This window comes from Tachysurus fulvidraco, chromosome 1 (genome assembly GCF_022655615.1).
Source record: "Tachysurus fulvidraco isolate hzauxx_2018 chromosome 1, HZAU_PFXX_2.0, whole genome shotgun sequence".
NCBI classification, from domain to species: domain Eukaryota; kingdom Metazoa; phylum Chordata; class Actinopteri; order Siluriformes; family Bagridae; genus Tachysurus; species Tachysurus fulvidraco.
The window spans coordinates 31,636,140-31,651,567 of record NC_062518.1 but is presented as its reverse complement, the minus strand read 5'-3'; the positions used below and the strand labels follow the sequence as shown (position 1 = coordinate 31,651,567).

At 37.4% G+C, this 15,428-nt stretch overlaps 2 protein-coding genes across 2 annotated transcripts; both read left to right on the top strand.

Moving 5' to 3' along the window:
• The first annotated feature begins 24 nt into the window (after nucleotides 1-24).
• On the top strand, nucleotides 25-7,998 carry ctdnep1b (CTD nuclear envelope phosphatase 1b). Its single transcript, XM_027169556.2, has 7 exons — nucleotides 25-774; nucleotides 3,557-3,623; nucleotides 4,212-4,330; nucleotides 5,245-5,433; nucleotides 5,792-5,903; nucleotides 6,802-6,886; nucleotides 6,973-7,998. The coding sequence occupies exons 1-7, from the start codon at nucleotides 661-663 to the stop codon at nucleotides 7,031-7,033; spliced, it is 747 nt and encodes a 248-aa protein (XP_027025357.1). The 5' UTR covers nucleotides 25-660; the 3' UTR covers nucleotides 7,034-7,998.
• Nucleotides 7,999-11,277: 3,279 nt separating this feature from the next.
• gabarapb (GABA(A) receptor-associated protein b) lies at nucleotides 11,278-15,030 on the top strand. The gene is made up of 4 exons (XM_027169186.2): nucleotides 11,278-11,499; nucleotides 13,586-13,664; nucleotides 14,030-14,148; nucleotides 14,301-15,030. Exons 1-4 carry the CDS (start codon nucleotides 11,410-11,412, stop codon nucleotides 14,364-14,366), a joined length of 354 nt encoding a protein of 117 aa, XP_027024987.1. The 5' UTR covers nucleotides 11,278-11,409; the 3' UTR covers nucleotides 14,367-15,030.
• The last annotated feature ends 398 nt before the right edge of the window (nucleotides 15,031-15,428 follow it).

Below are 15,428 nucleotides of genomic sequence, written 5' to 3'. Positions count from 1 at the left end.
AGGCATGATAAGATATCATTTTGGTAAAATAAGCATAATCTAGAGGCCTTTGCCTTTCATATAAACCACTTCTGATTCCAAATGATCAACTAGAAGTCAAGTTATTATTTGTTGTTCCTACAACATGGATAGGCAAAAAGACTTTTGTCAGAGAGTCTCATATACACACACACAAAATTCCGAAGCGAAGTCTTGAGGCTTTCCGGAAGTGACGCAGGTTTGACGGTTGTGCAGCTCTGTTCCGGGTTTGGTGTGAACCGTATCTCAGCACTGACTCTATATTAAATTAGCTGCACCCTTCAGTGGTGAGGAGGGAAAAAACACCGCGTTTATCGCCACGGCGTTGAGCTCGTTTGTGTTCTGGTTGTGTGTCGGATCTCATGTCACCCCTGAGTGTCGGTTCAGAGTCACATCGCTGCACAGAGAGATGTTTAGTTTGGTTCATTGAGCTGTGGACAAAACCCTGCTTTCTCTCTGCAGAGAAACCGCACACTTTCACTTATAGTCTTTAAAGGCTTTTACCGGGTTTAAAGCAGTAATAAGTGCAATATGAAAGGCGATTGATGTCCACAGACTTTTTGTGGATCTCATAAGGTTTGATTGACCACACAAAGTGACTTGTAGGGTGTTTTATTTTTTTGTAAACAACTTGTCGGTGTTATGGTGGACATGCTAAAGACTCGTCGGTGTTTGTTCTGTGTCCGCACTTTCTTCGGCTTGACGTCCAAATTATGGAGTTTATTCTTGTATATCCTCAGGAAACCCTTAAGAACGGTGAGTAAACCTACATTTCGCTTAAAAAAACATCGAGAGCGATTCCTTTTCGTGGCTGTTTATAGGATTACACTAAACAAGACTTGGAAGAAAATGTACAAAAGTTCACAAACGGGGGTGAAAAGTTCACACGGCGATTCATTTATTCTAAAATTGCGCCAACGTGTCGGGCGAGTTTTGTTAATTGTAACATTCCGTCTGCTATTAAGCGTGTTAAAGCATATCTCTGTGCTGATTGGCTAGAACCACAAGCCCCGCCCACTTTTAAAGCGTACAATTACAATTGTTGCATCTAACTGGAGCTGAGACAAATTCACACAAGACCTTTTTAGAGAGGCTTCACAGAGTTTAATTGTCAATTCACATCACGTGCAAGTAATTATTCAATCTAAAATATTTGTTAGCTGTTACATAAGCGTCATTTAGAAGAGGGACATCAAGACACAACCTCTTAATTGTTAAATGGACCTTTTGAGACAGAACACAATTAGGTCTATTATCTATAGACCCAATTAGTTTTTCAGTTAATAAGCTTGGGATTAAGTGACCAGGTTAATAAGATATAAAAAAAAAGTGTAACACGGATAACTTTCATAGTTGTCTTATGATTTTCACTTTGTGATAAATGTAAGAAGTCACAAGTCTAGTGTTTAGGCTACATGGACCCTTGTAAATGGCATGTTGGTTATGTTATTAGATGTGTTCTAAAAGCACAGTTTTGTCATCTCCAGGAAAACGAGGCAGTACGAAAAACCACAGCTGAACCACAGCAATAGTGTGTTTAGTCCTTTTTTTTTTAAAACTGGCTAACAGTGTTAACGTACCACATCATCACTTTAACCCTATCTTGGTCTATGCTAAAGAGCTTATTAGAGCTTATTATGTGCAGGTCAGAAGCTGCTGAAGATGAGGTGAACTGTGCATGAGTTAAAGGAGGTGTGATTCAAACACACACGCCAGCAACCTGAGTCAACAACAACACGATCCATATCCCATAATACACAGATTGTAATAATTAAGAAATTGTAATTAAATACAGTATTAAATCTGTAGTTCTTCGACATTTCAAAAGTTTTCTATGTTGTAACAATTAGTTTGTGTTAATCTGTGTGTAAATTGCAGTCTACCGTTGCCCTTACATATGCTTACGTATAAACATAAACGTATGTTTATGGCTTGTCTTTTAGATCACAATTATAAAGCACCTATGTCCACTCCATCAAATGTTGTTTTATGCCTAAAGCTGTACAACGTTTTAAGAATTTTGCCCTTAAAGGTACACAAACACTGTTAGCCATTAGCTGAAACAGTCTATCAACCAGATGACTATACAGAAGCTCCAGTGTGAATGAATGAACTGACAGACTGCTGTGCATTTGCTTACCACTGAATCCCTTCTGAAATAATCGCTTTACCTGTTCAGCAAGAAAAAAAATAAATCAGGCTACCTCTTACATACCAGAATCTTTCACTCCCATTTGGTCTCTTTACACTCTCATGTTTGTTCACTCTGACTGTGACTTCGACAGTCACCTTATTAATAGACTCCTTTCAAGTGGGATATGACCTATACACTTCCTGTTGATTTTGACTCTACGCTCCCCATACAGGATTCTTAAGGCGATTTACAAAAGCTTAGAAACACAGTATTCTTTCTGCCATGACTCAAACATATAAGTGCATGTTTTTGTTTTGAAACCCCCTCTGCAGTAAAGCTTTAATAAATACAGAAATGCTGGCCACTTCTAAGCAGGGGTTGCAGTCATGTTACAGTCAGCCCAACATCTGATGGGGTCAGCTTGGCTCACAGACCTGGTGTAAGCGCGTTCAGTACGAGTCCAGCCCCTATAGGCTAGAACAAAACCTCCCTTTTAAAATGCCATTCACCCTTCACCCTGGCTACCCCTTCTGTTTGCCCTTGCATTCCCACCCTCTCCAGCCCTTAAAGCTAAATATAGCTTGAGAGTGAAGAATTCAGGGGGAAGGAACAGGGGACAGAAGTATAAACGTCTCAGAAATGGAGGGAAAACGTGACAAGTAAAGACTTTTCCCAACACTGAAATCTGAGGTCATGGCTCTTAATTCTGGCTATTGCCATTTTGTTTTGGTCTGTATGATATATGAGCGTTTACATTTTGGTGACCTGTCTGAAACTGAAAACATGGATGAAGTAGCAAAAAGATTGTGTAAATTTTAACATCATCTTTGAGTAAATCCCAAGAATGAATGGATGGATGGATGGATTGAGTAAGGGATTTATGCCTATTGGCCTACATTTCTGGATTTGAGTAATTGCATTGCTTTCTGAATGTCTTTCATTTCAATGAGCTCTTTAATGAATGAATTAATTTTATTAATAGCAATACATCGCAATGATATTGATTTAATTCATTCGATCTAGACATTGAATTTGTCTAGTCTGTAATTCTGACCAAGATTCTATTCAGAGTGCTTTTAGAATATAGTTAAAACGTTACAACTAGAACTCTTAAAGATTTGTTTGGTCAATTTTGGGGGACTGATAAAAGCTGTAGTTTCTATAATTATATATATCCATTTTACTTGAGTCAGTTATTTGTACAGGGCATCTAACATTAGACATGATCACAACTGTGACATTTTAAGAAACTAATAATATTTAGCTAATGTATAATATTTAGAATTTGTGAAGCCTTTATTTTTCTAAGATTATGTATGTATTATATATTGTTTTGTACTGAATTTTACATTACAGTTTTGAAAGTTTCCTTGTTATTGTTGCTTTGTCTTTTCCTTATCCTAGATTATCCAATATCAGACAGTGAGATATGACACTTTACCATTGTCACCGTTGTCTAGAACCAGACTTGGTGAGTATCTGTCTCTCTCTCTTTTCACTCCAAACTGTGCAGTGTTCTATAGTAACATGTGAACTAGGGACAGTCATTTTTCCAGGTCAGTTTTATTTGTTTAAACACTCAGCACATTTACAGAAAACAAAGACTATCACTACATTCTGAATGATGAAGGAGAGACTTTGAGAGGAACCAGACCCAAAATTATATCCAGCCCTATATGGACAGCACAGTATCACTGTCGAATCGTGTAGCAGTCCATGTGAAGCCTGCTCAGTACTGGGCACACAGCAGTACCTTTTTTTTCTTTTTCCCTCGTTATAGTTTCTCCAAGTTTCAGTGACTGGGGAATAAATGAAGTGAAATCACAGCAATTCATGCAACAAGTATTGATCAGCTGAAAGAGCAACGATAAAACAACACAATCAAACAAATCCTTCATCATTTCTAATGTAAGACTCATTATTGGACAAACATCAGAAGATCTTAAGTGAGGCTTTGTTTTGCTGTACTGTTTTCAACGGCCTACAGTGGCAGAAGAGTCTGTATATACAGTATGCATCAGTTCCTGACCAATATGTGGGTGTTTGCATGTGTTGGCAGATGCAGTAAAGCGGAAGATTCTGGTTTTAGACCTCGATGAGACATTGATTCACTCTCATCACGATGGGGTTCTGAGACCATCAGTAAAGCCTGGGACTCCACCAGACTTTATACTTAAAGTAAGAAATGCATTATGTAGTGTTTTGTACTGTTTAACTTTGAAACATTGACAACATGCACACAGCTGGGAACTTTGAGAGACTGTTGCCTGTAGCCAGATGAAATTTCATTAGGATTCTGGTAATCCTAATGAAAAAAGAATGGCTTCCTTTATATTAGTACATAAAATCTTATTCATAAAATAGATTACAAAAAAAAAAAAAAATAGCTGGAGCTATTAGAATGTTTTAGAATAGAATATACTAGAATAGATCTTTATATTCATTGTTTTAAACAACGAAAAACTGTTTAACAGCTCTGCAACTTTAGCAACAAACAAACATTGTAAACGAGTTTTTAAACAGCAATATACAGGACAGGTAGACAATATAAACAGACAAGGACACAGGACACACACACGAGTGCGCACACAATATATGGTAATGTAAATATACGCAAGTTCATACAAAAAGGAAAAAAACTGATTAAGTTTGTAGAGCGCTGGGCCTCTACCTCTAGACATCAAATGTGTCTTTCCTTATTAACTCATTTTAGGGCAAGTTATTTGTTGGGGAGTAGGCTAGTCAGAGCCACCAGACGGTGGCTTAGTGGTTAGTATATTTGCCTCGCACCTTTTGCCTCCATCATTTGTGTGCAGAGTTTGAAAGTTCTCCCCGTGCTGCAGGGGTTTCTTGCTGATGTTCAGGTCACCAAATAAATTGTTCTCAAAATCATGCACCCCAAAAGTCTGTGGTTTGTTGAGCAAAAGTTAGATTTGCATAGATTTTTTTTAAATTTATAATTTCTGCCAAAACTTTAATACCTGCTTTTTTTTTATTTTTTATCTATGAATCACTGTCTTATCTCAAAGTAGCCTAATGTATCCTGCTGTCATACTGTTCCAATCTGGCCATTTTTTCCCCTTTTTTTTAAGGTTGTTATAGAGAAGCACCCAGTCAGATTCTTTGTGCATAAAAGGCCCCATGTGGACTTCTTCTTGGAGGTGGTCAGTCAGTGGTATGAGCTTGTAGTGTTCACTGCAAGCATGGAAATCTATGGATCTGCGGTAGCGGATAAGCTGGACAACAACAAAGGCATCTTGAAACGCAGATACTACAGGCAGGTGAGTGACTGAAATGGCTACCATGTTCACACTCTCATTGCTCACTATAGACAGTTCTATATAAAGCACTATAAGGCCACAATGAGGCCAACACTGTAAATTAGACCCCACTTACATAAGGGTGCACAGTTTGTTCATCACAGTTTGTATGATTCAGAATTATCTTTTGATTGAAAAATTGAGGTCGGGTTCCTCAATATCCATCCTGGCACCTAAATTTCAAGCTGAAAGAAATCTCTGAATTTTTGTACAGCTGTGTGTGTTGAACTACAGCACTACAAAATGGTTGATGCCAAATTTCATGCCTAAAGCTGTCAACACTAGAGATGTTCATTTTCTTATTGTATGTCTTCTACAGCATTGCACGATGGATCTGGGTAGTTATATAAAAGACCTGTCAATCATACATGGTGATCTTTCCAGTATAGCAATTCTTGACAACTCTCCTGCAGTGTATCGCAGTCATCCAGGTAACATATCAATCTATTATATAAATATAGGAGAGAGTTTGTGTGATTGTGCACCTTTTGTGTACGAGGGAGGGAGTGAGCGAGTGAGGGAGGGAAAGTGAGTGTGAGTGAGGGAGTGCGTGGTTAGTGGAGTGGGTGGTTATAGTGTGTAGGTCATTGTTTATGGACATAGTCAGTCCCATCTGAACATTATAGCAACAATGATATGATTGAATGATACGATTCTCATTTTTAAGACCCGTTTTTCCATATGCACATATTTGTCAGGTCAACATGTGCTCTTGTTAATTCATAAAGCACATTAGAAGCATCAGAAAACATTAAGTTCATTGTTTTTAACAGTACGGGAGTCTAGAGACAACCTCATTGCATAATGGTATTTCCATCAATGCTCTGTATAGAACATGAATGGAAGAGAGGAGAGAAATAATTTAAAAATATATATATATATTTAATTTAAAAAAAAAGAAAAGATGGTTTTTATAACGACTTACTGGATTTCAGAATTTCGACCACGTAGCTTTTTGACATGAACAATGTTTGACAAGTTTGATGTCTCACTTCCTGCTGACTTAAAATACTCCGCACACAAATGTCACCATCACTTTCTGTGACCTTGTAGCCAGTGAATAAGACATGATGAAGTATATGCTGGTTCAGGGTTTTTAACAGTGATCCTGTATAGAGGCTAATCTGTATGTAAAATGGTATGATGGACCTAAACAGCAAATTCTCACCCCACCCTTTAACCACCCTTCTGGTTCTTTAGCCAACTATTTATAGTAAACTTAACAGTCACTATTTGCTACAACTTTAATATCAGAGCTATAATGGTAATAGTAGAACAGATCTGACAGAGCTGTTTTATACCATAAATGATTTCTTTTTGTTCTCACAGATAATGCAATACCTATAAAATCATGGTTCAGTGATCCCAGTGATACAGCACTTCTTAACCTTCTGCCAATGTTGGATGCATTAAGGTGAGGATTTAAGCAGAAATTTCAAAATATCATAATTTTCCTAACCAAACTCTTAATGTTTGTTTTAAAATGACTTCTTTCTACAGATTCACAGCTGATGTTCGGTCTGTTCTTAGCCGAAACCTGCACCAGCATCAACTTTGGTGATTGTTCCACTGAGAGACACTGAGTTGTGTTTTTAAACTTCTCCTCATCCGGACTCTGCCTCTCAGTTCCTATCCCTCATTCAGCAGCATGAGTGCGTGATCAGGTGAACTTGCTAACGGAAACTGCAAACCGAACTTGCTTGAAGGAAGGAATATACCTCTGTGTATTTTCCGTCTCAATACTGGAGTTTTGAATTTTTTCTGGAATACTGTGTGATGACTGTGCTCAATCCAGTGAGCACGGTTACAGAACCCTGAAGAGACTGTTTTATTCATACAGTGCCATGGTTTTAATACGACAGACTTGATTAGTCTGCATTTCTCAGGTTATTGGAGATGGACAGTGTTTTCCATCTTGTGATTATGTGCATGAGAGAAAACTGAGCAGTAATTTTTTAGTCCCAGTTTCTACTACTCATGAAAGTGAGTGTAAACAGGTGTTTTTGATTTACTTTTTTTTCTTCCCCCTTTTTTTTGTCTAATGTCTATTTTGGACATAGAAATAAGTGGAACATCTAGATGTCCTTAGTTTCTTGATCCATACAATGTTGTCATAACACATTTTGAGGTTATTGGACTGTTGTTAACGTGCCATGTTTAATGACAGTATTTAATGGTTTATATTTTTAATGGACATATTTTAGTTGGCAATTTGACTCATTTTTTTTTATTCTTCTGAACAGCATCCAGTGTGTTAATGGGATGCTTTCAGAGAAGTAAGTCTCCTGTACAAACTTCAGAATAAAAAAATTGCAACATGTTCTTCACACACATTTATAAAGACATGCAAGGGATGAATATTGTGTTGTAAGTGTGTCTGTATAAATGTACTGAACAGTTGGCTAAGCAACTGCTACTATTTTGTTTTTATGTTTACCTGCTCATTAGTATGAGATACTGCTCAGGTCTCAGGGCAGCTGCCTTGGACTCCAGTCCTGAGATTAATAAAACACATGACATTGTGAAGTTTGCCTGTTTTATTTATTTATTTATTTATTCATTCATTTTTAATTTTTTTTATTTATTATTATTTATTTCCTGCAAGTTATCCAATATTTGAGCTTGGGTTTGTTGTGGCCCAGTTTAACTGACTAAAAAGAGCTGTATCCAAACGGAAAAAGATTTTTAATCAATTTTAGTTACCTTAAACCATATGATAAGACTGTACAGTGCTGAATTTCAGCTGTGACCTGAAAATGCTGATTAATCCCAGACAGCATGCCAACATGTTTGTTAATGTGCAAAAATCATCTTAATTTTATATGCATGTATTTATATATTCTGTGTGCCAGAAAAAAGACTGTATGTCAGTAAAGGAAGTAACATGTTCTAGATTTTTAATAGACTTCTGACAGAAATAAAAAAAGAACGCTGTAACCTAAAAAAAAAGAAGTAAGTGCAGCAGTGAAAGTCTGCATAGGATCTATGGTAGAATCTCCAAGATGCTCAGAAAAATATACTAGCCAAATTACTTAGAAATCCACATAAAATAAACCTGAGACTATTTTGCAAATGGAGGGAATTTTAAAGGAATGGTTAAAAAAGTTCTTATCAAAAGCCAACCCTTCCAACCCACACTGCTGCACATTTAGGTTCAATGCAGCTGTTATTTGTGCATTAGACCCATGTCTAGCATGGCTGAATAAAACTAGGCCACATTGGAATATCTTTAAAATGAATGGGAAGTTCCCATTTTGATCAGAACTGACATTAATGAATATGACTATGCTAAGAACATGCAGGTGTGGAGTACACAGGTAATGTAAATAGCACACCACACAGTGTTTAGATGTTTTGAGCTGACTCTTTCAGTGGCTGAACTATATATAGAAAGCTGATTGTGAGAATCAGGTGGAAATCCATACCTTATCATACCGAACACTGACTTGAACACTGACTTACTAATCTTAAGTATTATTTTTGATCAGCAACTTTATGTCTGAAAACAGTGTTTTACTGATTAAATTGGTGTTTGCTGGGAGGTCTTACTTACTTTAGGTGAAAAAAAAACAAACCCAGAGGTCACACAGTTCTGAATGCATACTTGATAAGAACTGGGAGAGACAACAGACTGTGTACAACAAAGTGTGGAAACTGAGGGAAGAATGTTGGTTTGCTGGTATTTATGACCCTTTCTTTCTATTCTGTATTTACAATTAACAAAAACATTATTTAAACATGTATTTATAGTGTATTTGCAGTGAGTATTTGCAGGAGTAATACAAATATTTCACTATACTACACAAATTGTCTTTTAAAAACTTAAAAATAGTTTCCATTTATTTATTGCTGTTATCTGGCGATATTTCTCAAGTATTTGTTGCTCCCAACATGACAAATGAAGACGGTCATTTATGATAGTAGCTCTTTATTTTACAATGTACACAGACAGACAATGTTCTTAGACAGTGTTTTATGTGCACCAATGTAAATTAGGGTGATGCAACAATTCTTTTGATCAAATGCAATTAATAAAAGAATGACCTTTTTATACTGATACTATTAATGGTTCAAGATAATAGGACATTTTGGACTTATTCTTATTATGGTTAGGGGCACAATAAATTATAAAATAGAAAACATTTATTGTCTGGCTTATGGTGTGTCATACATGCCTTATGACGTGCCTTATGATGTGTGATACGTGGCTTATGGTGTGTCATATGTGGTTTATGGCGTGTCATACGTTATTTATGGCGTGTCATATGTGGCTTGTGGCGTGTCATACGTGGGTTGTGGTGTGTCATACGTGGTTTATGGCGTGTCATACGTGGCTTATGGCGTCAAACATGCCTTATGACGTGCCTTATGATGTGTGATATGTGACTTATTGTGTCATACGTGGCTTATTATGTGTCATACGTGTCTTATGGCGTGTCATATGTGTCTTATGGCGTGTCATACATGGCTTGTGGCGTGTCATACGTGGCTTGTGGTGTGTCATACGTGCCTTATGATGTCATACGTGGCTTGTGATGTGTCATACGTGGCTTGTGATGTGTCATATGTGCCTTATGGCGTGTCATACATGGCTTGTGGTGTGTCATACGTGCCTTATGATGTGTCATACGTGGCTTGTGATGTGTCATACGTGCCTTATGATGTGTCTTTCGTGGCTTGTGGTGTGTCATACATGCCTTATGATGTCATACGTGGCTTGTGGTGTGTCATACGTGCCTTATGGCGTGTCATACGTGCCTTATGGCGTGTCATACATGGCTTGTGATGTGTCATACGTGGCTTGTGGTGTGTCATACGCGCCTTATGGCGTGTCATACGTGCCCTATGGCATGTCATACGTGGCTTGTGATGTGTCATACGTGGCTTGTGATATGTCATACGTGCCTTATGGCGTGTCATACGTGGCTTGTGATGTGTCATAAGTGGCTTGTGGTGTGTCATACGTGCCTTATGATGTGTCATACGTGCCTTATGGCGTGTCATACGTGGCTTGTGATGTGTCATACGTGGCTTGTGATGTGGCTTATGGAGTGGCCACGTATGGGCCAGATCTCAGCTGTATAAACATTCTCCCATCCCCCAGATGTAAGGCATATTTTTTACACATGGTTCACTTCTCGCATAGGTCATGCCGTGCAGAAATGAAATAAAAACAGTTTTCTGATAAGGACAGTTGCTTATGTGGACAAAATCTAGGCCAAAGGAAATTGTTGATCGAATTGGTAATCATGTTCAGGTTTTGTTTTCCCCCTCTGACCATGGCCACAAAGTTGCCAGATACACTGTATACAATGTAGCAGACCTATACCAAAGACAAAACATGTGGAGTCTAAATTAAAAAAAAAAAAATTCTAGTGGCATTGTGGTTTCACCTCACAGCCCCAGGGTCGATTCCTAGATCCCAGTCCTGATTTTGTGTTACTGACGGTAAGCAGTTTTTCGTGTTTCTTCGCCCAAAAACAAAACCTGTTTGAAACCAACCCTGCCGCGGTAAACACACTGAACTGGCAACCCTACGTATTCCTTCCCCACCCACTGATCATGAGGACGGCATAAACACCGACCTAATAACTCTGTACCCTTCCGCGCTGTCAGGCTTTACAATATGGGCCATGAGAAAATAGTTCCTATATCGTTAACTTAAACGTAAACCCCAAGCATCACTATGTATATTACGTCGATGTGCTTAGTCGTCACTTTCAAACGTTTAGCTTTAAAACGAAATGAAAAATCACAAGTCTCTGTGAAAGTACGATTGAAAACATTGTTTTGACGCATGCGCTGTTATTGTATTCATCCGCGGAAAACCACCGTCACAAAAACAGCGCTGCTAGTCGCACTGTCCAGCTTTGCTATTAAAGATCATCGTTTATAAGCGACATTTAATCACGTTGCAGCCTGTAACACCGAGCTGCGATGAAGTTCCAGTATAAAGAGGAGCATCCTTTTGAGAAGAGGCGATCAGAGGGAGAGAAAATCAGGAAGAAATACCCAGACAGGGTTCCTGTAAGTATCTGTAATAGCCGAGCTTTTGCTAACAGCTGGTTTTGTTCGAGTCATCGAAACTACAGGGTGTTCTCTTTGGTATTAAAACTACACCGTACGCTTTCTGTTTCAGCGTTTTAAGGATAAATAAATCCGTATGAGATATTATATACCTCTTATATACGACATATTAAACAGAGGATTGCGTCAGTCTTCGAGTTAAGGAGAGACAAGAGTCATTAGCATCGTGCTAACAGCTTGTTTTTACTATGAGCTGCGACATCAAACGGGACTTTTATTAAGTCAGTGTTCAGATTACCTAAAAATTCGGTTTGCTGATGAGTCAGATAAATCCGTACAGATGAGACGTTTGTGGGGGGGGGAGTATAATATATAAATATATATGTATGTATTTGATTCGTGTTATCTGAAGTTTTTGTTTTGTGTGGTTATTCTGTAATAGGTAGGCGGCGGCTAGCTAAGCTATGTGACATGCTAATGTTTTTGTCTTTCTAATCGATGACACAATAATCTTAGTATATTTTTTTTCTTCTTCGTGTTTTTAAGATTTACAGTTAATTGCTGCGTTTAATAAAATGTAAATAATGATAATGTTATAGCAGAGACTGAGGGAGATTTAGTTTGTTTCCACTCAAAGAAAATGAAAGCTTTTAAAGTTCACGTATAGAAAGGGGTTTGTTAAGGAGATTCTCTGTGAGATTCAGCATAATAAATAAATAAATAAATAAATAAATAATATTACTGACAACCTTAACGTTTATGTATCCAGAATAACTGTGTGTGTGTGTGTGTGTGTGTGTGTGTGTGTGTGTGTGTGTATGTGTGTGTGTATATATGTATATATGTATATATATATATATGTATGTGTGTGTGTGTGTTTGGGATAAGTGCACATAAACCTGGGAATGAATAACACTAAAACCTTGTGCAAGTCTAGAACGGGACACTAGGAGTGTTAGAATATATGATAAGCTAGGCTTAAAATATCATGGAATCACAGTACTAAAAACACAATCCAGTCATGAAGATTTGTTAGAACCCCAGAAAGTCTTTGTATAAATGAAATGACAATGAAAAATGAAAAAGGTCAAATCCCTGAATGATGTGATTTTTTTTAATTTTTTTATTTTTGATGATTTTTATATAAAAGACTTTATATGTCAGCATTTTTATCATGTTCTTCTAAGTTGAATGAAATACTACACTCACACATACAGTGTGATGCAAGTCTCCACTCATTGTATTGTGAAGTCACCAGTAAGAGTTCCGGTTACTGTTTGCCAAAGTAATATATTTTGTTAGTGGGTGGACAAACTGGAATTAAATAAGAAATCAATTTTCTTTCTAGAGGGAGATTTGGTGTTTGTATCTAAAATTCAGCAGTGAATTTATGCTTCATATAATTCAAGCTAATTGAAAAGAAGCGTGTGTGCTCTTTGCAATGGATCTCGTGTGCTGTAGTGTCGTCACTCCTCTTGGTTGTCGCTGCACCAAGTCGCTCCATATTTACATAAAGTTAAACCTTTCTCAACTTTGTCATGCACCTGGACACTGCCACATCGAGTCACCAACGATCGCTGTCTCTCATGTGAGCAGAAGTAAGAGAGATTGTAAGCAAACTGAAGTAAAATGGTTACACAATGACCACAATGGTAGCACATAAATGTAGAGTTGTTTTGTTTAATTACAGTGCAGCAGTGCCATTCTTCTCAGTGATTGCCATTTATCATACACAATGTCAATGTCGCTGTAACATATTTCAAGGAGCCAAAGAAACTAAGGCTGTTGTAGTTTGCTAGAGGGGCATAAGAACAACAGGAGTAAGGAACATGACTGGGAAGGGGTAGAAATAAATAAGTCTCTCTGAAGCAACTGTATTTAATATAAATTGTGTCATGGGAAACCTCGAGACTATCCAGAAGTTGCATCACATGGCGTACCATCAGCTATACTAAAGTACCTGTATTACTTGTATTTGTACATTAAGGCTTCCCAAAACCCATCAGAACCTATGTGACCTCTGTTTCAGTGCTGGATCATTACATCGTGTAAAAGTTTCAGGATTTTTTTTTTGTTTTGGCACTAGGTTATTGTTGAAAAAGCTCCCAAAGCCAGAATAGGAGATCTGGATAAGAAGAAATATCTGGTCCCCTCGGATCTCACAGGTAAGCAATGCAATGCAGCAATAAAGTGAGAGAAAAATACAAGCTGTAAATTATTGCCTATTAAATTGTTAATGATTGTCTATTAGTCAAGGTTTTTTACCTCTTTAGCCTGCATGTATAATTTACTTACATTGAAATCTGAAACCTCCTTGGCTACAATTCATGCCACGTGATATAATTAGTGTCGGCATTATTTAGCTCCTGATTCTGCTGTAAAATAATGGCTCCCTCGTTAGCCAGACCGAATCGATTATACAACCAGATGCTGTAGTAAAAAACTTGAAGTATATTACTGATTTGTTCACACGCTTTGTGTTGGTCAGGGTAGAGTCCCAATTACCTGTCATTTCTGTGTTTTGCTGCAGTTGGCCAGTTCTATTTTCTCATCCGAAAACGAATCCACCTAAGGGCCGAGGACGCTCTATTCTTCTTCGTAAACAACGTCATTCCTCCTACCTCTGCAACTATGGGCCTGTTATACCAGGTAAGCCATGCCTGAAATGTTGCTTCTTTTTTTTTTCTTTTTTTTTGCATGAAAGAAAGAACCTATGGTCTTTTCATATATTGCTTTTTTCTTAAAAACAAACAAACAAAAAAAACCCTTGAGTAATAATATTTATGTCTCTTTCTTTTCAGGAGCATCATGAAGAGGATTTTTTCCTCTACATTGCCTACAGTGATGAAAGTGTGTATGGAGAATAGAACCAAAGGGAAAATAGCTTCCCCACCTCCTTTTCCTTCCTTTTACAAGAGTATATATACCCATATCGGCAGCCTAGAGTTCAGAGCTTCTGACATCAAATGCACTTTTACTCCTTTCTTTATTCCCAGTTCATGATTTTCCTACACATTGGAATTATTGTTTTTTTTATTCATTTACAACATGATGGTCATTTTTCTTTATACAGCTGTACTTTTTTTTTCCCCTTCATTTTTTTTTTAAACTGGCCCCAAGCTGATCCACCACTTGGCAGCAGTAGACTATCAGATGGAGCTTAATTGTTAAAAATAAGTTTGCCTAGAATTTGCAGTTGATCTTTTATTTCACTAAAGCTAGTGAATTGCTCTCCCAGTGCTTAGAATCTATATTTTGGGGCATTGCACATTTAAGTGCTGCTGATGAGCTGTTTGTAAAAAATAACAAGTCTCTTTCTCCAGTTCTGTTTCAAAATATTTCTTCGAAATAATATAAATATTTAATGAGGGTTCATCTACCTGGATCATTCTAGGTAATTTCATTTAAGGTTGTATGTCTTAGTTGATTTATTGAGCTGTTTTATTCTTTTTTTTTTGTTGAACTCGGTATTCAGCTGCATTTCTGATACCCTTACCTTGAGGTGACTATAAACTAAACATAGATAAACCATCACTGTCTTCTTGTCCAGTTTGTTACACTAGACTTGGGTTATTTGATTATCAGTCAGTAAAAAATTAAAGTAGGGGAACAAATTCACGTTAATCACACTCTTAAATATGTCCAGAAGTCAGAGCATTGAGTAACGTGTGTGTGTGTGTGTGTGTGTATACTGCAAATGCTTTTCCTGTGATGAGCCTGGAACTCTGAGAAGTGGGAAAACACATTATTATATACCTCAGCACCACTGAGACCCATTTACAAATAAATTCATACACATTTATAAAAAAAAAAAAAAGGTGGATGTGTTTAGGAGATCAGACGAAAGTTCAATGGACACGGTGAGGATATGTGAAACTCTGCTCAGACAGGTTTGAACTAAGGACCCTGGATCTGTGTGATGGCAACCT